This window comes from Chelonoidis abingdonii, chromosome 13 (genome assembly GCF_003597395.2).
Source record: "Chelonoidis abingdonii isolate Lonesome George chromosome 13, CheloAbing_2.0, whole genome shotgun sequence".
NCBI lineage: Eukaryota > Metazoa > Chordata > Testudines > Testudinidae > Chelonoidis > Chelonoidis abingdonii.
In genome coordinates, this window is record NC_133781.1 from 31,850,676 (window position 1) to 31,877,953 (window position 27,278).

At 56.1% G+C, this 27,278-nt stretch overlaps 1 protein-coding gene across 1 annotated transcript; it reads left to right on the forward strand.

Moving 5' to 3' along the window:
- The first annotated feature begins 270 nt into the window (after positions 1–270).
- TIMP2 (TIMP metallopeptidase inhibitor 2) lies at positions 271–27,278 on the forward strand. Its single transcript, XM_032799149.2, has 5 exons — positions 271–586; positions 19,941–20,041; positions 20,350–20,458; positions 22,530–22,654; positions 24,489–27,278. The coding sequence occupies exons 1-5, from the start codon at positions 457–459 to the stop codon at positions 24,684–24,686; spliced, it is 663 nt and encodes a 220-aa protein (XP_032655040.1). The 5' UTR covers positions 271–456; the 3' UTR covers positions 24,687–27,278.

The window sequence follows — 27,278 nt, forward strand, 5'->3', positions numbered from 1 at the left end:
AGCCAGACCCAGAGGGAGCCCATTGGCAAGACCCACCCGAGCCCAGCCGCCGAGGAGACTCCCCAGGTGTGGGGGGAGCAGAAGGGCGGGGGCTGGGTCTGGAGCCGGGCATGACCTGCCTCTCGCAAGGAGAGCCGGACCCACGCCGCAGGCCCGGGGGAAGGAAGGGGCGAGAGCGATCGAGCCGCTGAGCGCAGCAGCCTGGCCCTGTGCCACGGGGCGGAGCAGCTGCGAGCCCCGAGCGCGTTAAAAGCAGCTTTCGCGGAGCGGCGCAGCAAATCCTCCGCGCAAGGGAGGCAGCCAGGGCGTGTGCAGCCTCCTGTCCGCGGGAATCGCGGCTCTCCAGGCCCGGCGGAGCCGGACTCGGACTCGGACTCGGACTCCGGCTCGGGCGGGAGCTGGCGGCAGCGCCTGGCTGGATGCGGCGGCCCCCACGGGCGCTCTGAGACCCGCAAGATGCGCGCTGCTCTGCCCAGCCTGCTGGCCTGGCTGGCGATGCTGCTGCTCTGGAGGGCGGCGCGCCCGGCCGACGCCTGCAGCTGCTCCCCGGTGCACCCGCAACAGGCCTTCTGCAACGCGGACGTAGGTAAGGGCGCCCGCCGCGCCTCCTCCCGCACCGGGACGTGACTGGGGCCGCTGCGGCGGAGCCACGGATCGATCCGGGCCGGGCAACACGAACCGCCCTGCGGGAGGGGCCGGGCGCCGCCGCCGCCGCCGCTAGTTGGTGCGGTTGGGGCTGAGACGTGCGCCCGGGCCGGGCCGCGCCGGGCTGGGGTCTGGAGCCCGGGCTGCTGGGGGCTGCGCTGGGTTGCGGCGCTTGTACAAACATGGGACACTCTTTTATCGGCAGGGGGCGGTGGGGCTCGGATCTCTGCGGCCCCCTGGCTCAGGGCTGCCGGGCAGCGGGGCCCGAGAGACAGGACAGAGGGTGGAGGCTGTGGTCGCTGGACCCTGACCCGCAGGCTCAGCAGGGAACTCATTTGGCAGGCCGCGGGGGGGAGTCGTAGGAGGATGGATTGTACAGGATGAACTTAAGTGTGCTTGAAATAGGCGCCCGCCCCCCACTTTCCAGGCCTGTTTGGTTCACTGGGGTTTATTTTTGGGTCCAAGCTCAGGCAGAGCCCTGTGCCCACGCCTGGTAGCTGTGCCCAGGGGCAGTGCTCTCCCTGCATCCAATCAGCAGAGTGGAGCTGGGAAGCTGTTACCTGCGGAGAGCCGAGTTCAAGGGCTCACTGCCTCCCTGGTAGCTGCTGGGGAGCTGGCCCCTCTCAGCACCATGAGCAAACAGAAGCCCTGGCTGCTCCTGCCCCCGTTAAAACCCATGAGAGATTAGTCTGCTGTGAACAGAGCCATTTCCGGGGAGTCCGTGGCAAGTCACTCCCAGACCCGGTCTTGGAGGCATTTGTGATGGAACAAGGCACCTGCAACCCCCACCCTGAGAGGGGCCTGGCTGGGGCTCCCAGGAACTGCCCTGATTCAACACCCCCCACCCAGCAGCCTCCCTTTCCAGAGCAGAAGCTGCTGGTGTCCCATCTCTGCCCAGCGAGTGCTGAGCCAACCTGTGCACGTGAGAGCTGGACTGGGCTGCTCGGTCACAGCCACGGGTCTGGCAAGAGACAGGAACAGGAGCCTGCTGTCCTCCTCATATGCCATCTACCTCTGCCACTCGGGCCATTCAGCTTCCAGCTGAGAATCATTTGTGCTTTAGCTGTTGCCATCACCACCTGCCACCTAGCTACTGATGGGTGCCCTGCCCGAACTCCCTGCTCCCTCCAGCCTGTGGGACCAGACACACGTGGCCTAAAGTGGGGCCTCCCGACTTATCTCCTCTTTCACCACCTTGCAGTTATCAAATGTATTGCTCGTTTTATGGTTCCCTGCAGTAATGCCTTTAAGCACTGTCGTCCTCCAGGCCTGGCTGGATTGGCCTGCAGGCATGTGGGAGGCTGTGTAGACGAAGCTTTAGCAGCAAAGCACCCGATAGTGACGCCTTGTAGCTCTCTCTGGACCCAGCACCAGCCTCAAACTGAACTTGAGCTTCTCTGGGTTTGTAACCTCAGGGCATCTGTCTGTTTAATCAGAGGTGTTGCTGGGTGGGAGAGTGTGTCAGTTCGTGCTGCCAGGAGTGTGCCTGTCTGGTAGGGTGAGAATCCCCCAGGCCATTCTCGCTCTCTGGGTTCTGAATCAGTTAGTGGGGACGGGATGAAAATCCTCCTTGAGAGGTCTGAGCTGTGTTCTCTGCGTCCCTGCGCAACCCTTCCCCCAAGCTCAGCCTGGGCACTGGGCCTATGGAGGGCGAGTACCAGGCACAAATGGAGCTGTCTGCTCTGTTGGGTTTGACTCAATACAGCTGAGCCCCTAATGACAAAAACTAGCATTGCACGTTGCCATCTTGATTTACTCAAGCTCACTGGTGACGCCCTGGGGAAGGCGAGAGCTGTGTTAGTGCTGTTCCTGATTGGATGCTGTGCTCGAAGGGTCCGGTGGGGAATGTTGAGCAGAGAGCCGGGCCCTGCCTTGGGGAGTGGGCTGTGTTGGGTTGGGTCACCTTCTGTCTGTTCCTTACTTCCAGGCATTTCCTTTCCTCCATCCCAGTTTATTCGGCTTGGATGCTGCTGAAAGGGAGGCCTTGGCAGGGCCGGGATCTGGATTCCTCTTTCTATGAATAATGCCCTTATTACATTTAACATATTAAACAAACTGAGCCCAGTCCCACTGCCTGCCGCACTCAGGGGCAGTGCCATGCCACAGCACCCAGGCTTGGCTGGAGAGAGACATTCTGAAATGCTTTGGCAGCTCTGGTCGGCTGACAGCCCAGCCCCCTTCCATCACCGCACACCCTGCACTGCCCCAGATTCCCCTCACTTCTGGGTGCCCACTGCCCCTGATTGGCCTCCTGGCTTTGGATGCCTCACCCCTGCCGACCCCCCCAGAGTGTCTCAGGGCCCCGCTCTTTGTTAGGGAGCTGTGCAAACTGATTTAGGGACAGGAAGATTTTAGACAAAGTGAAGCAGCATCAATCTGAGCTGCTGGATTTCCCCAAGTTTTTCAGTGGGAGCTGGGCAGGGCAGTATAGCTGAAGTTCACAGCACACGTCAGCTGGCCTCTGTCACTTTCCTGTCCTCATCCTCCCAGGCTCCCCACTCCTCATGCAGGCTTCAGCCTCACTGGTCCCTCTGGATGGTTCATCGGTGACAGGGCCTTGGAGTGACTAAAGCAGGAAATGCTGCCAGGAATTGGGCTAGGAGGATGGGCACTCACCTGCCCTAGTTGTGATCCTGGCCATGGTCACAGCACTCATCTGGCTGCAAAGTAAAACCCACCTCTGAATGAGGCGAGAGCTTGCCAGTGAGCAGCCCCCAGCAGGGCAGAGACCTGGCTGTGGCCCAGTGAACGCTGCTGAGGAAGAGGCAGCTGGTGCCCTTGGCTCTGACCTGCACAAGCTGCTCTCCCCATTGAGGAGACAGGCTTTGGGGCAGTGATCTCTCATCTGTGGGGGGTAGGGTGTATGGAGGGCAGGGAGGGGCAGTGCAGCTAGCACGCAGGGCTGTGGTACAGGCCCTAGGATGTCAGACTTCCAAGGGGCAATTCTCTGGTCCATGTTATATGGGTGTTACCTGCACGCTCTAGGGCACCCACCTCTGCCCTTCTGTAGCTCAAGGCACAAGCCTGTTAGTTTAGGCTCCTCCATCCTTGCTGCGTTGCAAGGGCTTGGGGCGTACTCTTCTGTGGGTCTGCAGGGTCAGTGAAAGAGCCTCACACGGTAATATCCTTCACCTCTATTAACAGTCATCAAAGCAGACTGCACACGCTGAGCAGACAATGCTCGCCACTCCCAGTAAGGCAGAGAAACTTCTCCTGGGGCCCAGTCAGGATCAGGTCATCAGGGCCTCCGGCTTCTGCACACTGTGGCTGTCGGGGTGTTGGGGTCTGGCAGCTCTGATCCTGGGCCATGTCCTGGAGTCGGTTCCAAGGAACTTCCTTTGGAGCCCAGTTTATATAGTGACATGTGAGTTCTGCTTAGCTGTGCCCTAACCAATCATTGTAAACTAAAGTCCTGCAGGACAATGTCTTTCACCAATATTGGCACATTGTGAAACATTCTTTACCCAATCAGATCCCACCACCTTAGTTGACTTAAATCTTACAAAATTAGTTATGCAAGAGACAGAAACGATTAAAGAACCTGACGGAGACCCTACAGATAAACGATAGAGAAGTGGAGATTTCACAGTCACAACTCTTGAAGTGGTTCCTTCCCAGACAGGATGCATCAAACAGCATTTTCATTAGACATCTTACAATGTCTCTCTGGTGGCGGTGGTGCTGCTAGGACAGGAGCCTCCTTAAGAGCCTGATGGGACACTGTTGTGATGCAATTTAGATGGAATGTGAGGATGTGACTTTCTGCTTTTTAGCTCATGGCTGCTGCTGGCCTAATGTGGCTGCAGAAAAAGGCCTGAGACTCAGCCTGGACGATCAATGGCCCCTCCTGGCATTGGGCTCTGATGCTGCTTGGGTGTCTCCCTGCACTGGGCCGTGGATGCTGCCTGCTGGGAGGGGAGCTATTGCCCTGGGTCCTGTGAGCCAGCTCTGCTGGGGCTAGGGGAGCCTGGGCTGGGCACAGAAGCAAATGGACGTGAATCGAAAGCCTGATTTCTAGGCAGAGTTTTAGGAAGGGGGTAGTAAGTATTGAGCTTTGGGTAGTGGGCGCAGCAGGGTGCCAGACTGGGAGCCAAGAGGTCTTGAATTCATATCTTGGCTGCAGGTAACTTTGGGCAAGTCACTTGGCTTCTCTGTGCATCTTTCCCTGCCCCATGGCCCACTCCTCCTGTGTTGCCTGGGGGAGACCTCTGGCCCATGGCTCATAGGGGTGTGAGCCCAGTGCAGGGAGTGCTGTTCCCCTCCCCTCTGCAGAAGCCAGCCCAGGGTTTGCCGCATGGCCCTGGGGCCACTTCCCTTTCCTCTATGACCCTGACTCTGCTGCCTTGTTCAGACTGGAGTTCTCCTGGGCTAGTCTGCAGCTCAGCCAGCCCCACATGTGACCTCTAGGTAGGCTTCAGCTTCCAGCTTTCTGCAAGGACTCAACCCATGGCCCTGGCCCCGCTAGCAGATTCCTTGGGGCCTCTGGCTGGTTAGTCACGAGCCCTGGGGGAGTGCCAGAGGCCAGCAGCACATGGAAAGGATCCGCAGAAGGGGGAGGCTGGGCAAGTGGGGACTCCAGCTGTAAAGGTTCCTTCCCCACTCTGAACTTTAGAGTGCAGATGTGGGGACCTGCATGGACACTTCTAAGCTTAATTATTAGCTTAGATCTGGTATACTGCCACCATCCAGAATTCCAGTGTCTGGAGCACTCTCTGTCCCCCCAAAACTTTCTCCTCCCTGCATTGCCTTGAGGGACTTCACCAATTCCCTGGTGAACACAGATCCAAATCCCTTGGATCTTAAAACAAGGAGAAATTACAGATCCAAATCCCTTGGATCTTAAAACAAGGAGAAATTAACCATCCCCCCTCTTTTTCCCCCACCAATCCCTGGTGAGTCCAGATCCAATCCCCTTGGATCTTAAAACAAGGAAAAATCAATCAGGTTCTTAAAAAGAAAGCTTTTAATTAAAGAAAAGAAAGTAAAAATCATCTCTGTAAAATCAGGATGGAAAATACTTTACAGGGTAATCAGATCATATAGCCCAGAGGAACCCTCTAGCCTTAGGTTCAAAGTTACAGCAAACGAGGTAAAATCCTCTCAGCAAAAAAGAACATTTACAAGTTGAGAAAACAAAATAAGACTAACACGCCTTGCCTGGCTATTACTTACAGTTTGAAACATGAGAGACTGATCCAGAAGAATTTGGAGAGCCTGGATGGACGTCTGGTCCCTCTTAGCCCCAAGAGCGAACAACCCCTAAAACAAAGAGCACAACCAAAGACTTCCTCCACCAAGATTTGAAAGTTATCTTGTCCCCTTAGGCCTTCTGGTCAGGTGTCAGCCAGGTTTAGTGAGCTCTTAACCCTTTCAGGTAAAAGAGACATTAACCCTTAACTATCTGTTTATGACACAAGCTCTGATAGTCCCCATGTTTGGCCAAGGGACGGGAGGCTGCAGCTCGCTCTGGAGTGGCTCTGCCTGCGCTGCAGCAGGGCTGGGTGAACGTGGCACAGGCTGGGGTGAGAACGGAGCCCAGGGGATTCAGGTGTACAGCCCGTAGAGGTGAGAGCTGCAGGGGAGTTGTGTGTCTGAAGCCTGCGCAGTGCTGGAACCCAGCCCTGGCAGCTGCTTCATGTGATGAGTGGAACAGCCAAACCAGTCCCTGAAGCTGTGCCGCATGTGGACAGCGCCTCCCCCCCCCACTGCCTGGGGCCTTGCGCCTTCTGGCCTTTTCCTGGCAACTCCCTGTCACCTGCCGGGACCTGTCTTCCTGACTGAGCTATAGAGTGACATGCTTCAGATCCACCCCGCCAGCACTTTGACGTTGTCTCACTAGCCTTCTTTAGGAAACCTCTCCACCCGAGGGGGTGCTGGCCTAGGGCGGGGGCCTTAGTGAGGGTGCTGGGGATGGAGAGGGGCACTGTCCTGAAGTGGGGGTGGAGTGGGGTGCTGGCCTGAAATGGGATGCTGGCCTGGGTGGGAGTGGGGGTGCTGGCCTGGGGTGGGGGGGCCATATTGGGGTGCTGGGGGTGGGGAGGGGTGCTGGCCTGGGGTGGGGGGCCTTTGTGGGGTTCTGGAGGTGGGGAGCGGATGCTGGCCTGAAGTGGGGTGGAGTGGGTGCGGCCTGGGGTGGGAGTGGGGGGGAGGCGGTGCTGGCCTGGAGTGGGTGCTGTCCTGGGTGGGAATGGGGGTGCTGGCCTGGGCGGGGGCGCCTTAGTGAGGGTGCTGGGGTGGGTGTTGGCCCTGGGGCGGGTGGGCCTTAGTGAGGGTGCTGGGAGTGGGGAGGGGGTGCTGGCCTGGAGTGGGGGTGCAGTGGGGTGCTGGCCTGGGGCAGGGAGGCCTTAGTGGGGGTGCTGGGGGTGGGGCTGCTGGTGGTTTCCCTGCTCTGTCACATGGACCCATTCTGGCTGGGGAGAGATGCTGGCATCTTATTGACACTAGCATGGCAGGTGGAGTTGAGCTGGTGCTGGTGTGTCAGGGCTAAGGGCAGACTCGCTCCGGGGGGGCTAGGGCAAGGGGGTCCCAGCTACAGGGCAGGCTCTGGATGCCTGCCTTGCAGCTGGACTCTTCCTTTCTGTGGTGGTTGACACCGCAGAGCAGTAACAATATAAAATGGGCATCCATAGGGATTTCACTCCCTTCAGACTAGCCTGTGCTGGTGTAAATCCAGACTCACTCCAGTGACTCCAGATTTACACCTTAGAGCAGGCTCTAGCCCGTTACCAGGGTTTGCTGTGCACCAGCAGAGCCATATATATAATATGCAGAACTTGCAATGAAACATAACCACCTGCAGCCCTCTGCTCCTGCTGGGATCCCTGAGCTTAGCAGCCTCTGCTTCCCTTGCAGCTAACAGTCCAGCCCAGGGCCCGGATCAGAGCTTTTCCCTGTGCTGTTGACACCGGCTCACGCCCAGGGAAGCCCTGAGCACAGGTCAGTCCTGGCAGGTCAGCAGAGGAGGCACTGCTAGGGTGGAGTGTGGCTGTGACGTTTGTGGCACCTTCCAAAGAATCCGAGATGCCTGTGGGTGCTTCCCAGCAAACCCTCTGCTGGCAGCGCCAAGCCTGCCAGCTCTGGGAGGAGAGGCTGGGGGCTGGGATGCCTCATGCTGGCCATGTGATTGGCTCTCCCTCTTGTCTCACTAAATCGTGTGTGTCACAGCTGCTTGGAGTGAGGTCACTTCCTGTCCCAGTGCCCCTCCGAACTGGGGCGTGCAGGAGCCAGGGAACCTCCTGCTGACCCCAGGGAAACGCCCAGAGCAGGAGAAGCAGGGAGGCTGGCAAGCAGCTGCTCCTCTTCTGGCTTTTCTGTGCTGCTAGAAGCATTGGTTCCGCCGTGCGGGGCCACCCCGTGCTGGGCTGTGCAGGGCCTCTTGGGAAGCTCACTTGTTTTGCTGCTTTGACTCAGCAGGTCAATGACTTGTCATTCGGTTTGGTCTCATCCTCACTAGCTGAGGATTGTGGGGCAAACTCCAGTGTGCGCCCAGGGGATCTCCATGCAGGGCCAGCTTTGCCACTGTACCTGTGCCAGCTGCACCTCCCTGACTGCAGGCAGGATTTGTGTAAGTGGTGACTGCTGCTGGCATGGTAACGGCCTGTGCAGGTGACCTGTACCCATCTAATCCCTCATCTGGGGCCCCAGGCAGACAGCACTGCCCACTGCCCGGTTCTGTCGCACAGCCCCTGCAGGGAGCTCTGCTTGGCAGCTCTGGGGGTGGAACCAGCCCCGTGAGTCCAGAGTTTGGCACTGAAGAAGCTGCCAGTCAGACAAGCAGCCGTTGTCCAGGAGCCACGTTGTCCAGCCATGGTGCTGCCCTGGAGGTAGCTGTGCTCTGCAGGGTACTGCTGTGTGGCCCTGCCACAGAGCAGCCCTTGCCTCCCCCCGACAGCAGGGCTAGCTCTCCTAAAGGCACTGGCTTGGCTACGCTGCCACTCAGGTCAGCCTGACCAACCACCCCTGAGCCACGTAAGTGACACCGACGTGATCGCACTGTGTCCTGCTGATATTCCTGCGGGCGGCTGCTCCTTCGGGCTGGATTAATTAAGCTGATGGATGGGAGAGCTCTCTCTTGTCGGCTTAGAGCGTCTGTAGCCAGGGATCAGCGGAGACCCATCCTCACACCAGCTGTCTGCAAGTGGAGAGTGGGCCCCTCCCTGCATGACGCTCCCTTCCCCCATGTGGGGTTGCTCGAAGGCGCCTGGGCCAGAGCTGTCAGATTCCAGTGCTGCTGCCTTGGGTCTCTGGTGCAGGGAGGGGGAGTCGGGGCTGGGGGGCTGGCAGCTCAGCCGCAGCAGAGCGCTCCCCTCACACGCCCCAGCCTCTAATTAAGCTGCAGATTTGGAGCTTGCAGTGTTTTGGTCTGAAGCATTAATTCTCTCCAGGGCCTTGCCATGGTAACCAGTGGGGACACAGGACCTACCAGCTGAGTGCCTGGGAAGTGGCCGTCAGGTGGGGGAGACGCAGCATCGGAGGGTGGGGGGAGTTTCTCACTCTTGGCCAGCACATGGTGATCAGTCCCTTGCTTAGGGGAGCTGGTGTCTTCAATGAAATTGGGCCCAGCAGCCTGGTTCTGGTCCAGCTGCACCCTAGTTTGGTGTCAGAAGGGCAGGGCTGCCCTTCCCTGGCCAGGAACAACTTCTACAGTGGGGGAGCTGAGAGCCATTGAACCAAACTGTAAACCCTGGATAGGATGGAACCACTTCAAGTCAGGGGGTACGGCAGCACCTCCAGCACCCCTAGTTCCAGCACCTCTGGCCTGAGAGTTACAGGTGAGAGGCAGCCTGAAGGCAAGGGAGGGTCCAGAGAGGAGAGGGTGTCCAGAGACCACTCAGAGCAGGGCTGGGCTGCCCCCGAAGGAGGGAGTAGCGAGGGCCCCTGCTGAGCAGTGAGTCAGGGCAGGCTGGTGAAAGCAGGAGGCAGCAGGTCCGTTGGGGGAGGGATGGGGGTCACCCACAAACTTGCCCAGGCCAGAGCGGGCTGAAGGCTGAGAGCTGCAGAGGGAGGTACCTGCTGGCTCGTTGGGCCGCTGAAGGCTGGGGAATGATGGACGGGTGAGTGCGCTGACGTCTCTGGGTGACAGCTAGGACCAGACCTGAGAATGAAACGAGTGGAGGAGCAGACGAGCTAGAGGGGCCGGGTGAGGTGTGGTGAGAGAGGCCAGAGCTGTGCTGGAGAGCCTGGCTGTGGCGGGGGAGGCCAGGGCCACGCCGGGGAGCCTGGCGGTGGTAAGAGGGGCCAGGTGAGGTGTGAGAGAGGCCAGGGGGCCCTGGGTGTGGTGGGGTGGCCAGGGCCACGCTGGGGAGTCCCAGCCTCGGTGTAGCGATCGAGGCCAGGGCTGTACTGGGTGTGTGGATGGACTGTCAGTGTGAGCTGGGGAATTCTGGGTGGTGGGGCTGGGTTATGATAAATGCTCAGAAAGTTTTGCCTGAAGTTACTAGGGACTTAGAAAGGATAGTTGAGGCAGGGGCTGCTTTCAGGGCCACCCTGAGGCTGTGTAGGGGTGTGTGGGTGGTGATCACCAGGTCACACCCCTGTTACATGGTGGTGTGGGGCATGGGGGCTGGCAGGAGCCCATGGCGTTGGCAGCTCAGAAGTGGCCGGAATGACATGGTGCTCTGAACATGAGTGCAGAGGCTGGGTAGCACAGTGCCCCTCAGCGCTCTGTTGGGAGAGCCCCTAGCCAATGTCAGCAAGGAGTGATTGGGAGTCAGGACTCCTGGGTCCTGTTACTGGCGCTATACTGAGTTTGGGCAGGTCTTTGAGCATCAGTTTTCTTACCTGTGAAATGGGATCAGTGGTAGCTATTGTGCTTTGGGATGCTGACTATTGTTCTCAGACAGAAGCCCAGAGCTCTGCTCCCTGCTCTCTCAGAGGCCTTGGGAAAGTCACTCAGGGTATGTCTGCACTGCAGTGAGACACCCGTGGCTGGCCCATGCCAGCTGACTTGGGCTAAGGGGCAGTTTAACTGCAGTGTCTGTTTGTGCCTGTAGAATGGAGGCAAAGGGACAGGCCTCCCTCCTGGAAGGGGAGGGTAGGTGGGAGTACTCGCTTCTAGGTGCTGTTATTTTGATCTTCCTTTCTCTGAAGAGGGTGAATCCAGCCTTATATCCAGTGACATGGAGCATCCCAGTGTGGGATTCCCCACATACAGGGCGGGACCTGGAAGGGAGCCTGTCTCGTAGCAGGGACACAGCTAGCAGAGGCACATGGCGACCCAGGAATCGCCCTTGCCCAGGTTACAGATCGCAGCAGAGATGATTCAGACACTGAGTGTTGCTGCATGAGGCTCCTGCAGCTTGGCTGGCTTCCCCTCGTTCCTAGCCCTGTTTTCAGCCACTAGCACAGAGCAGGAAGTTTCCATTTAAAAGCACACAGGCGTTCCTGTTTTGCTGGGGGTTTATTTCAGATGTGGCTATGGGCTGAACCCATTCCCACAAACCCCGTGTGGTGCCAGTGCTACTGCTTTAATTCAAGGCACCCAGAACTGCAAAGACTCTTCCAGGTTGTTCTCTTCTCCCTCTAGGCTAGAGGGTCGGTCAGGGGCTTACTTATTTTGAGGGAGTCCCTATTATATAGGTGCCAAGGACTGACTGTCAGCAGTGCCTAGATACAGCGCTCATGCCCTTGTGACCTCACCTCTCATCCAGCTCTGTGCCCCAGAACCAACATGCATCATCTCCTCCGTGTGCTGGCCTGGGAATTGGCTAGCTCAGGCATGACGGTGGACTGTGACGCCTCTCCCTCGAGGTCCCTAGTACAGATCCAGCCCAGGGCAGTCATGATGGAAAGTTACCACTCATTGCTGGCTGCTCAGCTCCCCATGAACATCCCCAGTGTCAAAAACACATGGGTTTAGGGAAGTTTCTGCAGGGAAGCCAAGGACCGAGTGGGCCATAGAGAGTGAGCTTCCTGCTCAGAACCAGCTGGAGCAAGGGCACTCTGGCTTAGGCATGTTTGCTGGGCAAAGCTAGACTGATAACTGTGCGCTCTCTCTCTCTCTGGAGTTATCAGAAGCAGCGGGGAGAGGGGGTCCACATTCCAGCGCCTCCAAGAGCTAGTGGGGAAATCCATGGGGAGGGAGATGGGCTTTAATGGGGAGAGCTGTGGGGACAGCTGCACCCATCTCTCTCTCTGCATGGAGGCTGCTGCAGAGGCAGCTAAAGGCTAAGTGCTTGAAAGCTGCCCAGAATACATTTGTCTGGCTCCCGGACGTGCTGTTAGCAGGACGGTGGACGGGGGGGCATTTGGCTGGCCAGTGATTCAGACAGCGCAGAAGATGGCAGTGTGGGGATGAGAAGTGTGTGTTTGCTGGAGTCCTGTGCACAATCCTGGGTCATCCCATTGCGCCTCCACCCCCTCCTGCTTTGGGGCAGGTCTGGGGGACTCTTGGATTCATCCTCGATGGAGTGGGGGGGGGGGAGGGCTGTGAGTTCAGCGGTAACAGCCAATCATCATATGGCATCAGGGAATTTCATAGTACAATCCTATTGGTTAAAATGTGTAAGGTGACGTGCCCCCCCCCCCCATTATAACAGTCCCTCGGTCCCATCCATTGACTCTTGCTGCTTACATGGAACCATACCCCACTTGTTGCCATGGTGTCTGAGAGCCCTAGACAACCCCCCCACCCATTAACAGCTCACACAGCCAGGTAGCCACCTGGCAGTGGGTCTCGTTCCCAGGCCCCTGCCCAGGGATGCTGACATGTCCCTGGATGCCCAGCGTCACTGCCATGCAGCTAATGAGGTGTGAGTTGGGATCCTAGGCAGCCTCAGTTTGCCAGGCTGCTGCTGGCATCTTTCCCAGGGAGGGGGGTGTTTTATCTCCAGGGTATTGGGCTCTGCATGTCCCATTCCCTTGCCTGGGGAGGGCACCTTGTCCTTCCTGGGGAGCCAATATGGGGCCATCGTTACTCACCCCGGCCTTCACCAGCTCTCTTCTGACTTTAGCATGAGTTGGAACGTAGCTGGGATTTCCATTAAAGCTCCAGCTCCTGGAGTCAGGGAATTCTGTGGGGAGCTTGGCTTTCGTTGGGAAACCACAGTATATTTGCAGCCCTGCCCCTGCTGCAGAGGTGCCTGAAAACGTGACTTGATCAGCTCGCTCACCAGACATGGCAAATACAAAGGGTTTCTTAGTATTAAAATCTCCTGACTTTGTGGGTCTGACTCACAGTCTGAGTGCTCGGAGCTGCCTCCTGTTGAGGGGCTGGGAGGGACCTCATGCTGTGCCCTGGATTTCCCTGGGCTGACTCTCTCCCTCTCCTTCCCACACCACCCTCCCCTCTGGCTCCTGGCTTTCAGCGTGGAGCTTGGCTGGGCTCTTGGCCGGGAAGTGCAGAGCAGTCTGCTCCACAAAGCCGCACTGTTCAGAACAAATCTGCCTAGAGAGGGCTGCATTTCTGTCAAGTGATTCATCAGCACGTGATTGGAAAAGGCCGGAGCCCACTGAACCAGGAGCTGTTTTCCTGCCCACAGCCACTAAGCCAATGTCACTTCCCGCCCTCCCAGGCCAAAGCAGGAGCCACGGGCGGCAGCTGCTCTGTTTGCTACCTTACCCTAAGCAAAGCTGGAGAGGCTTGTCCTCCCTGGGGCAGCAGGGGGTCCATACAGGAGCTGGCCAGCAGCTCACGGGGACATCTCTGTTTCAGAGCCATCCCCACGAGCCCCTGGATGTGACTTGGGGGTGCCAAGAGGGCTGGACAATCAGCAGGGGCAGCGAGTGGCAGTAGGGCAAACAGCCGGCATAGGCCTTGTTCCCTACAGCAGCACTTCCTGTCCCAGCCAGCTCGGAATCAAGACTCCTTGGGGGTCAGGCGGTGGCTGTGCAATGAGCACTGGGCATGGCTGCTGATCGCTGCATTGGGCATGGCCTGGATGCTTCTGTCTGGTAACTAGGACCACACCGCCCACCCCATCAGCTGCTCCTAGCCCCAGTGCAAAGAGCGGGTCAGGAAGGTGTCCTGTCGGGTGAAGGGGGAAGAGCAAACAGCAGAGGGGAGGGACCTAGACCAATGCTGCTCTCCCTGCCAAGGGCCCGACTGCATGGCTTGCGTCTGGAGCTTGGCAGAGTCTTTCCCAGAGGCTGGGTGGGGTTTGGGTGGGGACAATCTCTGCTGGGAGCTGAGCTGACAGGTTCTCAGCACAGCCCTGGGTGTGTATGGCACCTCTCTGGCCCATCACCGTGGCAGCAGAGCACCTTTCTATGTGACCAGATGTGCCGGAGACCCTGGCTGGGCCATGTCATTCCCTGGAGAGCCCGTTGGCTGCGTGAGGAGAGGCCTGGTTTGTGCCAGACGTACGGAGTGGCCTTGCTTTGCTGGCTGCCCACGCCAGCTGCCCCGTAGACGGCAGCTGTCCAGCGCAGGCCTGAGGCAGGTAATGCTCTGCAGGGAGTAGGGGTGTCCTGTGACGATACTCTCCAGTGGCCTGTTCACTCTCATGCCAGCTGCTCTGGACCATGGGAGGGTGTCTGTGCGCTGCCCTTGCCTGGGGCTCTTGGAACCAGCTGGATTCCAGTCTGTCCTGTGTTACCAAGAGACTGGTCAGCTCAGGGTCTGAGGCAGAGAGGCTGTGGCTGGCTGGCGGAGCCCGGCTACCGTGGCAGCCCTGCAGCCGGCTTCTCTTGCTGTGTGGGAGTCAGCTGGATCCTGCCCCAGGAGAACTGGCCTTGGGAATGAGCTCCTGCCCTATGCATGATCTTGGAATCATCAGATGGGAGCAGGGGTGGGGGGAGATCATGGAGCCCCACGGCTCTAGCTATCACTGGATCACATCCCCCTGGAGAAGCAGAATGGACCAAGTTTAACCCCTGCCCCTTCGCCGCTTTCTGCCCCCTGCCTGCTCTGTATGTTCCCCTCCCTCAGGCCCTGCCCTGTACTGTCAGCAACTGGCATTAGCCTAAATCCAGGCTTGGAACCTGAACCTGCAAACGCTTGACCCGGACAGTGGGGCAGCCATGCTGCCAGGTGAGCTGTGCTCGTGGCAAGTTCTGCCCAGGGTAGCGGGAGGCCAGGACCCTGCCCTGGGGAGGGGACACCACAGGAAATGCCTCTAGGCAGTGGGGGGAAGCCTGGCTCCTGAACCTGCCTTTGGGAAAGAAGTGGCCCTGTCCCTCCAAACTGGCCCCGCCTCACCTCTGTTTGCCCACTGCCCGCTTTTCACTCTCTGTTGTTAGGCCTTGGCTGGTGCCTTCTGCCTTGCAATGAAAGCTGCACTGTCCTTGCTGCAAGAGCAGCACATGACACCTGCCAGCAGCACCCAGCACTTACTCCCTGCTCTGCAGGACGAGCCTCTCCAGGTGCAGATCATTAGGCTGGGGGGGAGGTGGATGCCAGCAGGCAGGGCCATCCTTAGCCATAGGCAGAACAGGCAGCCACCTAGGGCAGCACTAGGTCTGGGGGCACCACTCTGCCAGGATCCCGGACAGATGGGAAGCAGTGGAGCATGTAAGAGCAGGGCTGCTGGGTCCTAGAGAGAGCCGAATGCAGCACAGTCTGAGGGAGGGGATTGGCTGCTGGGGTCTCTGGGAAGAGGTGGGGGAAGGAACTCACCTGTGAGTGTGACTCTTTCCCCCGGGGTGAGGGCTGTCAGGGCTGTGTTGGGTGAGGTGCTGTGGGGAGGTGAGGCTGGCTGCCTACCTGCTGAGGAATGACAGTGAAAGTAACTCACTTCCTCGCAGGGAGCCAGGATTGGAATGGTCACACACGGCTGGGCTGAGGATAGCCAGTAGCATGTGCGAAAATCAGGACAGGGAGTTGGGGTAGGGGTGAGTGAGCAGATGTCCCACTTTATAGGGACAGTCCCAATTTTGGGGTCTTTTCTTATATAGGCTCCTGTTGCCCCCACCTCCCGTCCTGATTTTTCACACTTGCTGTCTGGTCACCCTAGGTGGGGGTAATTGGTGCCTATATAAGACAAGTCCCAAATATCGCGGACTGGCCCTATAAATCAGGGCATCTGGATCTAGTCACCTAGCTGGGGAGCGTGTCTCTCCCCTGGACTGGCAGTGATCCATCTCATCCGGGGGGGAGCTGCACAGGCAGGATGAGCTGCTGTGGCTCCCATGGGTGTCCCGTCCCTGAGATCAGATGCTGTGCTAACTTCACCATGGTCTGTTGGGCTGGCGGTGTGCCCATTGGCGTGGATCGGACCTGAGGGTTTGCTGCTGCTGTTGCCCTCTGCCACCCAAGAGGTGGATTTTGGGGTCCTGCAGTTTTCCACCTATCTCTTCTTCTACTGCAGCTGTTGAACCAGCAGGCTGGGGGGTTGAGCTAAGCATGAAAGCAGTAGTGTGTTGCCATTTTGATTGTCATTGAGCAAATTTGTTTGCCAAAAATGCTTGCTAACAATCCTGAATTCAATTTCTATATATAAAATATATAAAATCAATATCTTAGCCAAAAACAGAAAATTAAGCTGTTGACAATTATTTGTGACAAGTTTGGTATGGAGAAGGGAGTGGGCCAGTTTTCATCAGAGAAACAAAAAATGTTGACTGACTTTCCTATAGCCCTGTTACTGCCAAATAGAGCCCTCCAACAACTGTAATATGCTCATCTCTTTACTAATGTATAAAGCAGGGGTCAGCAACCTATGGCACATGTGCCAAAGGTGGCATGCGAGCTGATTTTTGATGACACGCAGCGGCGGGCTGAGCGGCTCAGCCCACCACTGCCCTGGAGTTCCGGCTGCTGTCCCATGGCCACTCGGGGTCCCGGCTGCCAGCCCCACTCAGCACCCGCTGCTGGCCTGGAGACCCCCAAGGAACCCCAGGCTGGCAGCGGGCTGAGAAGGCCGGCGGCTGAGACCCTGGCTGAGCCACTCAACATGCTGTCAGCCTGGGGTTCCATTCACTCAGCTGGCAACAGGCTGAGCGGGACTAAATTCAACGAAATAGGAAAACAAGAGCAACTAATGACAAAGTGCAAGAACCTAGAGCAGTGGTCCCCAACTTTTTTCGTCTGGCAGGCGCCAGACGAAGGACCATGGTGGCAGATGAGCATCCGCCGAAATGCTTCCAAAATTCGGCGGCAAGCAGTGTCATCCAGAGGCGCCAGCGCCGAAATGCTGCCGAATTTCAGCGACCATTTCGGCAGATGCTCATCCTCCGGCCAGTACGTGGGTGCACTCAGAGGCCCTTGTGGGCTCCATGGCGCCCGCGGGCACAACGTTGGGGACCCCTGACCTAGAGAGCCTCCTGAAGCATGGTGATCATTTTGATTTAAATGGACTTGAACTGTACGAAGAATTGAGTTGCCACATGCAAAATCGATGATGGACATTGTACAGTTTATTCATACCAGCAAACTTGCCACTCATATTCTACTGACAATTCCTGTAAGAGTAGCATCAGGAGAACAGAGTTTCTCAAAACTAAAGCTCATTTAAAAACTATCTCCGCTCTACAATGAGTCAGGAACATTTGACTGGTCTTGCTATTCTTGCAATCAAACAAGACATCACTTTGTCTTTGTCATACGATGACATTATTACTGATTTTGCAGCCAAAAAAGCCAGAAAGGTTGCTTTTAATTAAAAACTAATCCTTGTTTCAATACCTCTTCATAGAAATTTCCAATAAAATGTTGACAAATTTAAAAAAATATATTATTTGCATCACTCTGTCAAATCAGATTTTTTTCTATAGTGCTACTTTTTAGAGCTAGTTCATCAGCATTACAGTGTGCTTCATTAAGTTAAACTGGTTTTAGTAACACACATGTGGCAAGTTTTCCAATACTGTAAGCTTATGTTCGTGTTGCTAAGAGCAAGACAGGCACAGGGGCACCAGTTTAATAATCCCGCCTAGGGCACCATAAAGCCTAAGGACGGCCCTGCCAGCAAGGGAGAGTCAGGGGAGGAGGGGCTCTTTAGTGCAGACCTCGCTGTGTATGTAGGGGAGTGGCATCACCACAGGAAAGCTGCCAGCTCTGGGGTGGAGCCCTCACCCTATCAGTTGTGCCCACACATGGGCCCTTGTTCCTGCCATTCACTCGTGTTGCAAAGCGATGAGGCTGCATTAGGAGGAGGGGCACACAGATGTGGAGCAGCTGCTGCCATAGGGAACTGGGAGAGGCAGCGGGTCCAGGACCCAGGGTTGGAGCCTGCAGGTCTGTGGTGTTCGGCCAGGCCCATTCCCTTAATGCTGCCAGCTGCTGCGCTCATCCTGACAGACCCACCTACCTGGCTGTTTTTCCAGAGCCCCATGAGGCCTGCTGTGACTAGAGGGGTTGTTTTTCCAGGCATCTTGGGGAGGAAGTGACATCATGTGGTTCGCTTTGCTTTCAGCCTGGAGGGAGGATGCGGTTCGTCGTGGCCACCCAGCATTCCAGCAGCCGACATCTGGCAGGAGGCTCCTCTGCCAGCGCCTCCCCTTGATCTCAAACACAGACGCTGGGTTAAGAGCGGCTGCTAGAGGAAGCAGAACTAACAGCTCAGGGGCAGGGCCGGGCTGTCAGTCCAGAGCGGGGCTCTCTGTTCACACCAGGGCTGCTGCTCTTAAAAACCTCCCCATGCCATGTGCCGCCTCTGCTGGCCTTGCAGTGTTACCCTCCCTTCTCCCTGTCCTTCCTCCTAGCTATCTTCCTCGGTTTCTGAGCAAGGTCCGTTTGGGCTGTGGGATGCCGGGCCGTACACGCCGCTTGACAGTGAGGAGCTGTGTGCCTGAAACATGACGCGGCAGCCGCTAGAGTCCAACATTTCAGGGAATGGCCTGGGCACCACTGGGCAGAACCTCATGGATTTTGTGGAAAATTAGTGAACCAGAAGGAAGAAACTGAGGACCTCTGTTGTCTTCTCCCTTTGTGCCTCTCTCATTCTCCTGCATGTGCCTTCCCTTCTGTCTCCAGCCTGCTCTCCTCTATCCTCATCCTCCTCTGCCGCTCCTGGTGCTTTTCTCAGAGCTCAGCATTCCCTCAGTGGTGCTTTTCCAGCTATTCTGATGCTGTTTATTCAGCTCTTCGGCCAGTGTCTGAAGCCAGGCTGCGATCAAAGCAGCGTCTACTCAGCTGTGTGCGGGAGTCTCTGGAGAAGCAGCAGCCCATGCTGAGGAGTCCCTGGAAGCTGCTCTTGCTCTGGGCTGCGTGATTGTGTTTCCCCTGCTGTGTGGAGTCTCAGCACTGGCTTTCGTATTTAATATATGGCCTTGGAAAGGAAAAGAAAAATCATGGAGTTCTCCAGCCTGCAGAGTTTGCAGGCTCGGCTGAGGTTGCCAGTAGACCTAAGCTCCTTGCTATGAAGGACCCTCCCCGCCCCCAGTGGGTGGGGCCTGACCGGTCAGGAATCTGTGCCCGCGTGAGGGTCGCTCCACACAGCCCCATTTGCAGGATTGGGGCCTTACAGCTGCGCGCACACTGGAAGCAGCTGTGTATAAGGGTGAGCCTTGGCATGCCATGACGGTCCCATGGCACATGCCCAGCCCGCACTTCTCACATGCTCCTCTTTGTAAATCCAGACCGTTTCTCCCCAGGCTGACCCCAGTGCTAAAGGCTTCTTACCTCCAGACCAGGTTTCAGGCATTTTGTGGAGGCTCTTGTCAAAGGACTGTTGGAATGGGCTGTAGTGGAAAGACTCACTCAGGCACTGCACAGGGGATTTCAGTTGTTCGCAGCCCTCTGGTAGCACAAGCTGGGTGCTAGGTGCTGCACAAAGAGGAGGAGCCAGTCCCTGCCTGGGAGCTATGGGCAGAGACCAAACCCTACAGGTGACCAGCTTGGCAAGGCTGAGGTGTGGGACTGGCCTTGCGTTGGAGCCTGTTTTGCTGCCCTATAATAGACACCTAAGGGCTCAGTTTCCTTTACTGCACTGTAAAGTCATTGAATTCTCATGTGCTGACTCCACACCAACAGGGCCTTTGACACTCCCCATTCTGTCCCGGCGTTAGTCTGCAGCCCCGTCTGGCTAGCAGGCCTGTTGGGGAGGGCTGGGGTGCAGGGAAGCCAGCGGCACTAGAAACACACCAGCCACAACTGTTGAAACCCAGTGTCCACTAGCACCGATCTGATTCCACTGTGCACAACAAACTAACCAGACGGAGAGGCCAGTTCTAACTCAGCCAACCCTGTCCATGGCTAATGGCTATGGAGCGGGAGCTGGGAGGCCTGCATCAGCAGCATCGCACCAGAAACCATCCTGGCCAATGCTGCACTGTAAAAACACAGGTGGTAGCTGCTCATTGGACTGCCCCTCAGTGCAGCTCCCCTGTCTGGGGATGGGCAGGCTGAAACAGAGCCAGCAGGGCTGGGGAACGGAGGCTGTTCCCCCACTAATGCTCATCCTGTCTGTTTGTTGCAGTGATCAGAGCAAAGGCTGTCTCCGGAAAAGAGGTGGATTCTGGGAATGATGTTTATGGGAATCCGATCAAACGGATCCAGTACGAGATCAAGCAGATAAAGGTAAAGACCCCAGCCTGGGGAAGTCTGGCTCTGGGGGAGCAGGTGGGAAGAGGGTGCTAGGGAAATGGAGCATGTGCAGGAATGAGAACAGGGTCAGGGGGTCCCCACAGCAAACCCACCCTCGGATCCCATCTGCATGGGCTGCAAGAGCTGAGCTCCCCCAGCCATGATCTGTCAGTACCACCCAGCACTGCAAGAGCTCGGCTTCCTCCCCGCTTGCTGTGCACATGCTCCTGGGGCAGCGTGAGGACCAAGCAGTGCCGCCTGTCTGACTGCGCGCTCGCTCTCTCTCTCTCTCTTCCCGCTAGATGTTTAAAGGACCTGACAAGGACATAGAGTTAATTTACACAGCTCCTTCCTCGGCTATGTGCGGGGTGTCACTGGACACCGGAGGGAAGAAGGAATATCTCATTGCAGGTAGGAAGTGCATTGCTGGAGGAGCTGGCATGGCCCCCCGTGCTGGCTCCGGGGCTCAAACCGAAGCAGGACACTGGGGCATCTCAAAGACTCTCTTGACCTGAGTCAGTGTGGGGGGGAGGCAGGCGAAGGGAGTGGACCCATATAGGGAGGTTTCCTGGAGCTGTGGGAATTGCTCAGGGAAAGGCCACAGAACTGAGAACCTGCTCCAGCCAAGGGGCTTGCTCTCTGCTGTGGCCATGGGACCTCAGGAGAGGTCAGGATTGCGGCACTGCCCATAGGGTTCCCCTCTGCCCTCTCCGGCCCCTGCGCTGGACCCCCAGAGCCCTTAGTGCTGGTCTGATCCTGGAGCAGTGAGCACAGCACACATGGTGCTTCCATGCTGGCCCGGGCCCTGCCCCATGACTGGGCTGGTGCTTCGCATTCCCCATCCCATGCAGGGTCCCTGATCATCTGGGCCCCTTCTGGCACCATCTAGTGGCTTCTAGGGAAATAACTGTCAATAGCATTTCTTGACCAGTCTGCAAGCTGGTGCCCAGTCCATGCTGGCCTGGGGGCAATGATCATGTTCAGAGCACAGGGCCAGCCACCAGGATCACTCATCCCAGCTCGGACATTGGCTGCTGTGCCCTGGGGCCTTTCAGCCTTGGTTTCCGTGTCTGTGCAGTGGGGATAGTGTTCCTGTCCTGCCAAACCCACAAGAGCGTTTGAAGCTGCGGCTCTCGGTCCCAGTGGCAGGAGCACGGGAGTCTCCTCTGTCCGTTTCCATGGCCAGCACTTGCCCAATGGCACTAATGGAGAAGGGCACAGAAAAGGGTCTGGCTGCAGTGTGAGTGCTATCACACATGCCTTCACCCAGGCGTTTCTCCTGGGCTCTCTGAGCTCCGCTGGATCCATCTCTTAGTCCATTCTTCTGGCAACTCCACTCCCTGCGGGCCCCAGCATCTGATGCTGCAGGAGTGTCTGCTTCTAGGTGTGACGGCTGTCTCCTCCTCTCCCTGGATGGGGGCTGTCAGAGAGTGTCCTGCTCTGTAGCCTCTTGCTTGTCCTGGGATGCGCTCGCTCAGAACACGGGCTTTAGAGAAGCGCCAGTCACCAAGCCCTAAATAAAGTCCTCCAGATCCATATAGGAAGGCCCTGAGCCTAGAGGACTCTGGACAGCCCCCTTGGCTTTATCCCCTCTGCATTGCTGCCTGCTGAGTGGCCCCGTGGAGTGTGACATCACAAGCATTGTGATCTCTCCAGTGGGGATGGCCATCTTTCCCTTTGGAGCCTCCTGGAAAACCTGGCCCGAGCGAGCAATGGGATGTGGGCCAGGGCAGCTTCCTCCTGCCTTTGTTTGCTGAGCGGACCCAAGAGGATAGGAAGTGCTGATCCGAGGCAGGAGAGCTGACCCAGGTCTGAGCAGTCAGTAGGAACTCTGGCCAAGGGCTAACCAGAAAGGACAAACCAATAAACTCCCTTCCCAGCACACTCTGCCTCAGGGAAAGACCGCAGGGGGGCTTGCCGGCAGCTCAGCGGGGTTGGGTGACAGCATCACATAGCTTGCTGCACAGGTACCCTGGAGAGACTCCTGGGGTTTAAATTAAGCTGGCCCAGAAAGCCCTTGAGGCCCCAATTTTCACTGCAGTTCACTGGCACTGAGGCCTTGAGACTCTGGGGAAAGGGCCAGGAGTTGGACCTGCTGTGGAACGTTACCCCAGGTGCTTGGGGAAACTCCCAGGGCTTTTTAGCGCAAATTCTCTATGCATGGTGTGAGGGGCCGGAAGGGAACCCGGTGCCTTGCACCCACACTGACTGGCTGTACGTCACAGCAACGGTCTGCTTCTCCCATGCCCTTTTATTTGTCTATCTTCTCCCATGCCCACAGTCTGCTGCTCGTGCCATGGCAGTGGTGAACTGCGTTAGCCAAGAGGGATGTCCCTAGAGCCCCCCGGGGGCTAGGCATGTCCCTAGAGCCCCCCGGGGGGGCAGGCTGCTTGCCTAGGGCTCGAGCTGTTCGAACGCCCTCGAGACCCTTATGGGACGTGTGTCTCTAGAAAGACTAAAGCGCTGTATGACCTTTCCTCAGGCAAGTCCGAAGGCAACGGCAAGATGCATGTCACACTGTGTGACTTCATCGTCCCTTGGGACTCCCTGAGTGCCACCCAGAAGAAGAGTCTGAACCAGCGGTACCAGATGGGCTGTGAGTGCAAGGTATGCAGAGTGAGAGCACTCCTGCCTGGAGCCTGCTACTGCTTGTGGGGCTCTGAGGTTTCTGGGGTCCTTGCTCATGGCCATCAGAAGGCTTGGGGTCGAGAGACCTTGGCTAGATACAGTGCTGCAACTCAGGAAAGCACGTGCTGAAGTGAACGGCAGAGATACAAATCCAGGCCTCGATTCAGGGAAGTATTTGAAGAGGGATCAGTGCATTGCTGGGCCAGGTGCCTCCCCTAGCAGGGGTAAGAGTCTTGAGGATGGTGTAAACCCAGTGATTTTGTCTGGAATGGCCAATGAGGAGTACTGCTAGAGAGGCAGAGAGTGGGCTGTCTAGGAGTGACGGTCACTTGGCCTGTTCTCCTATTGCAGTACTGCCCACGGGCCCCTACTCGGGATCGGGCCCTCCACAGCCACCTAGGGAGATAACTTTCCCTGCCTTGAAAAGTTTACTACATAACTGGGGTTGTTTCCAGGCCCTCATTCCCAAGGGATTTGAGCATCCCACGTACCGTCACAGCACCCTGCTAGGGATGGAAGGACGAACATCCCTATTTCACGGCCGAGAAGTTGAGGGGAAGTGAGTTGCTGAAGGTCACTAGGGAGTCTATGGCGAAGGTGGAGTCATACCCCAGTTTTGGGGAATCCTGGAGCTGTTCCCCACTCTCCTCTGCTCTTTGTTCTTTTCCTGATCTCGCTCCATCCCCTCTGCTCGGAATGCTGCACTCTGCTCCCTGAGCAAGCTGGACTCTCTATGGCCAGGCTTCTCCCATGCACCCACCCTCACCGCAGCCCCTACATCTCCTGCTGTCTGTAACTTGTCTGAAGGCTTGTATTTGCATGGATTGGTTGCAGTCAGATGTGGAGTATTTGTCTAAAGGATGTAATCTGAGTCCACCTTGCATCATACTGTGTGGAGATGAACTGCTGGCCTCATTCCTCAGACATGCCAACATCAGGATGGTTTGCAGAGCTAGACTGTCCTGATTCCTCTGCTTGTCAGAGAGACTTCTTTGCTCTGTATGTAGCTCTGTCCAGGCAAAGATCCCGTGTTTGGCTTCAGCATTGGGAAATTCACCTTCAGGAAGAGGAAGACCCAATTCTGCCTCCTTAAAAGGAGCCATGCGGCCAGTGCCTGGAACATCTTGAGCCCAGATCCCAGACAGGCCCTTGCCTCCCTTATGTGACCCTGAGAAACTCACTCGGATTTCCTGTGGCTCAGTTACTGTCCCTGGGGGGTTGAGTAAAGCACAGGTGCTCCTGAAGAGGAGTGACCCGTTCTATTCATGGTAGGCAAAACTTTCTAAGTGTAAGGAGAGCTAAGCCCTGGAACGGTCTAAGAGCAGCTGTGGAAACCCCACCAACCTGTTCTTGGGGAAAATCCTGTCAAGGATTGGGTGAGGTGCTTGGTGTTCACCAGGATTCAGCCCAGGTTTGACTCCCGGGGGACTGCCCCAGAGCTGAATGGTCATTCACAGACCCTTCGAGATAAAGGCTCAGCCCTGCCGTGAAGAGTTTGCAGGCTAGGTGGACAAGGGATGCAGTGGAAATAAGTGACGGTTGGAGACAGATAAGACCGTGGCCTTAGAGCCACCCCTTTCTCCTCATGGGCTTGGAGAGGGGAGTAGGGGCTCTAGAGTGGGTGGGAAAGGGAGGGAGAAGAGGGACATCTGCCCCATCTTCTAACCCTGGAACTTTAGCAAGTTGCTTTCCTTGGCTCCATCCCCCAGCCCAGAGTGACCGATGTGGGAGATGGCAGAGGCACAGCAGGTCCCTCTCTTCCCCCAGGCAGGGCATCCGTGTATGCTCAGCTATGGTCTCTGTTCTTCTGCAGATCTCCCGCTGTCCCTCCATTCCGTGCTTCGTCTCCTCGTCGGACGAATGTCTCTGGACAGACTGGGTGACGGAGAAGAACATCAACGGGCGACAGGCTAAGCATTACGCCTGCATCAAGAGGAGCGATGGCTCATGCGCATGGTACCGTGGCGTGGCCCCACCCAAGCAAGAGTTTCTCGACATCGAGGACCCTTAAGCTGAATAGCTGCATTCCAGTACCCAATAGAAAGGCCTGCAAGAAATTAGACTGGTCCACCTCTGACATCACTTCCTGGAAACAGCATGAAAATACAGTATCCCAAGTGGGTCCCAATCGGGGTGATTAAATGCCATGTGCTTCCAAAGTGGGGTGAGGGGCCACTCCGTTGTATTTAGCTCCCAGCAGTGCTTTCCCATTCCTTCCTTTCACAGATGCAGTGGGGCATGGGATGACTTCATACTGGTCGGACTTTGATCCACGAGATCCCGGTGCTGTTCTGGAGGAAACCAGAATGCGCGAGGGTCGATGTGTCTCATTCTGTGTAGCAGGCCTACCAGGTTCCCCTCACCTGGGGCTGGAGTGTCCCTTGCTTTGGGTAGCTCCTGCCCCTCGATCCCCCAGCACATTGGCGTCTCTTTTTCAAGCAGCCTTCTCCACTGCCAGAGGATAGACCAACATTCCCCAAATCTCCCTTGTAAGCCCTCTAGTCCCACTGCTCCCCTGGTCACACGCACCCCCACCTCTTGGGCTAGAAGGGAGAGTCAGCGAAAGGTAGCACTGGCTGCGTCCCAGCTGGACTGCAGGGGCCAGGAAAGGATTAGGCTCTAGTGAAGTCTCCTTAGCCATTTGTCAAGTAAGATAAAGGCCCTTTGCACTGACACAGTGTCCCTGTGGTCCCCAGCATCAGCATCTTTTGAGGGGGACCAGAGGGTCCCCGTCTCACTCATTTGCAAGCAGTGTTGTTGTTTCATGTGTCCCTCGAAGTCAGAGGGTGCTGAGGTTGGACCTCTGGGGTGGCACATGCGTGAGACCCCTGCAGACTTTGGTCCTGCGCCTTCATCCTGGCAGTTTAGTAAAGAAAGCAAATCCCCTGGTGAGTATGTGTGTGCCTTGCTGTGGTGCAGCTGCCGGATCTGTGTCCTAGTGCATGCTTGTGCCATCAGCATAGTGCTAATGCCAAGTTCCAAGTGAGGGGAAGGGCTTAGTTACTGTATAGCTTGTAGGATTATGCAGACAGCAGAGGTATTATTGTGAATTCATTGCTCAGCAGGAAAATGAACTGAGAGCGCTCTAGCCCCACAGACAGTGGCATGCTGACAATGACCGACCCATAGCCACTTCCCTTGCCGAGAGCCTTTGTTCCCAGCAAGGTGCGTGAATGCAGGAGCTGGTGATCGGAGGCTTATTCCAAGTGCTCTGCCGAGAAACACAGCACGGTGAGAGACCCCAAAGGACGAGGTAGTTCTCTACCCACTGATGGCTGTTTGCTGAGTGCAGTTGTGAGGCTCATGGCAGTGAGCTGTGATAATAGTAAAGCTTTTCGGACCCTCTTCTCCTACGCAGTGAGGGTGCGCGTGCACACACAACATACCTGGCCTCTGGCTGCTACAGCCTTCTGTGAAACCCGTCCAGCCACCCTCAACCCCTCTTCTTTGGAGCTGGTTTCATTTTGCTGAGCCACTAGAGAGCGCTGCGTGGCTAGCCCACCTGGAATGCAGCCAGCACAGATCTCAGTGAGATAAAACCTAGATATCCTGGCTAAAGCAGGTTTGGGAGAGTCCTGAAATTATCCCTGCAGACCGGCTTCAGGGCATTTTCATGCTGTGCATCGGTGTAAGATTTTAATGATGTCATATTGGACCAGTCTGGGTGACTTCAATATATAAAAATGAAGAGGGGAAAAAAACTAATCAATTCAATATAAGACTCCTGTTTGCTTACTGTATGGTTATATCATATGTGACATTTACTCCTGTCTCTGCTGATGCTCTAGTTTTGATTTTGATGTTTCAGTTTGTTTTGGCATCTGCTGTATCATTCCTGTGCTGTAACTTTTTTAATTTCCTTGTTAGGTATTAGAACTGCACTTTTTTTTTTTTAAATGCATTTCTGCATTGGAAGCATTCAACATGAAGTGGGAAGAATATCAAGAAAGTCTGTGGAGGGTTGAGTCCTCCAGATTTTTCTGTTTGTTTATTTTCCCTCCTTCCCATCCCCCTCTTCTGCCAAGTGCACAAGTCTTCAGAAGTTGGATTTGGAAATGGGATATACCATACATTTGCCTCTTGCTAGTTTGTCTCCAAGGCCTTGCTGAACAGCAATATCATGGCTGTCGGCAAACACGATAGGTGAGCCTCACAAAAAATAATTGCAAAAATCTCTCTCTGTATGTCAGGTATATGAAGGATGCTTGATTGGCTTTTTTAATTTATGTCTTCTGTTCTCCATTCCATTCTCTGCCCTTCCTTCCTAGCTCCAGTCTCCTCCTCCATGCAAGCAAGTCAAAATATTTAAAAAAATAAAAAAGTTTACATTATAGTTATTTTCAAATCTTTGCTTCATAAGTATTAAAAATAAGGAGTATCTAACTTGCTGCCATAATTTAAGGCTTTTGGGTAGGGTTTTTGTTTGGGTTTTTTTGGAGCAATATGTTTTTTTGCTGGAATCTGAAGTCTGAGACCTTCTTGTGCTGGAAACACATGAAAGTTGTTGAATAATGACAAGCAGACTGTGCATGTCTCTGATGCTTTGTATAATTCATACATGGACATTCAGTCTTTGGACAATAAACAGTATTCTAAAAAATTA

Coding starts and splice junctions, on each gene's coding strand:
- TIMP2 (XM_032799149.2), top strand. CDS start 457: ATGCGCGCTGCTCTGCCCAGCCTGCTGGCCTGGCTGGCGATGCTGCTG. Junction 20,042..20,349: donor ACGAGATCAAGCAGATAAAG/GTAAAGACCCCA, acceptor TCTTCCCGCTAG/ATGTTTAAAGGACCTGACAA. Junction 20,459..22,529: donor GAAGGAATATCTCATTGCAG/GTAGGAAGTGCA, acceptor ACCTTTCCTCAG/GCAAGTCCGAAGGCAACGGC.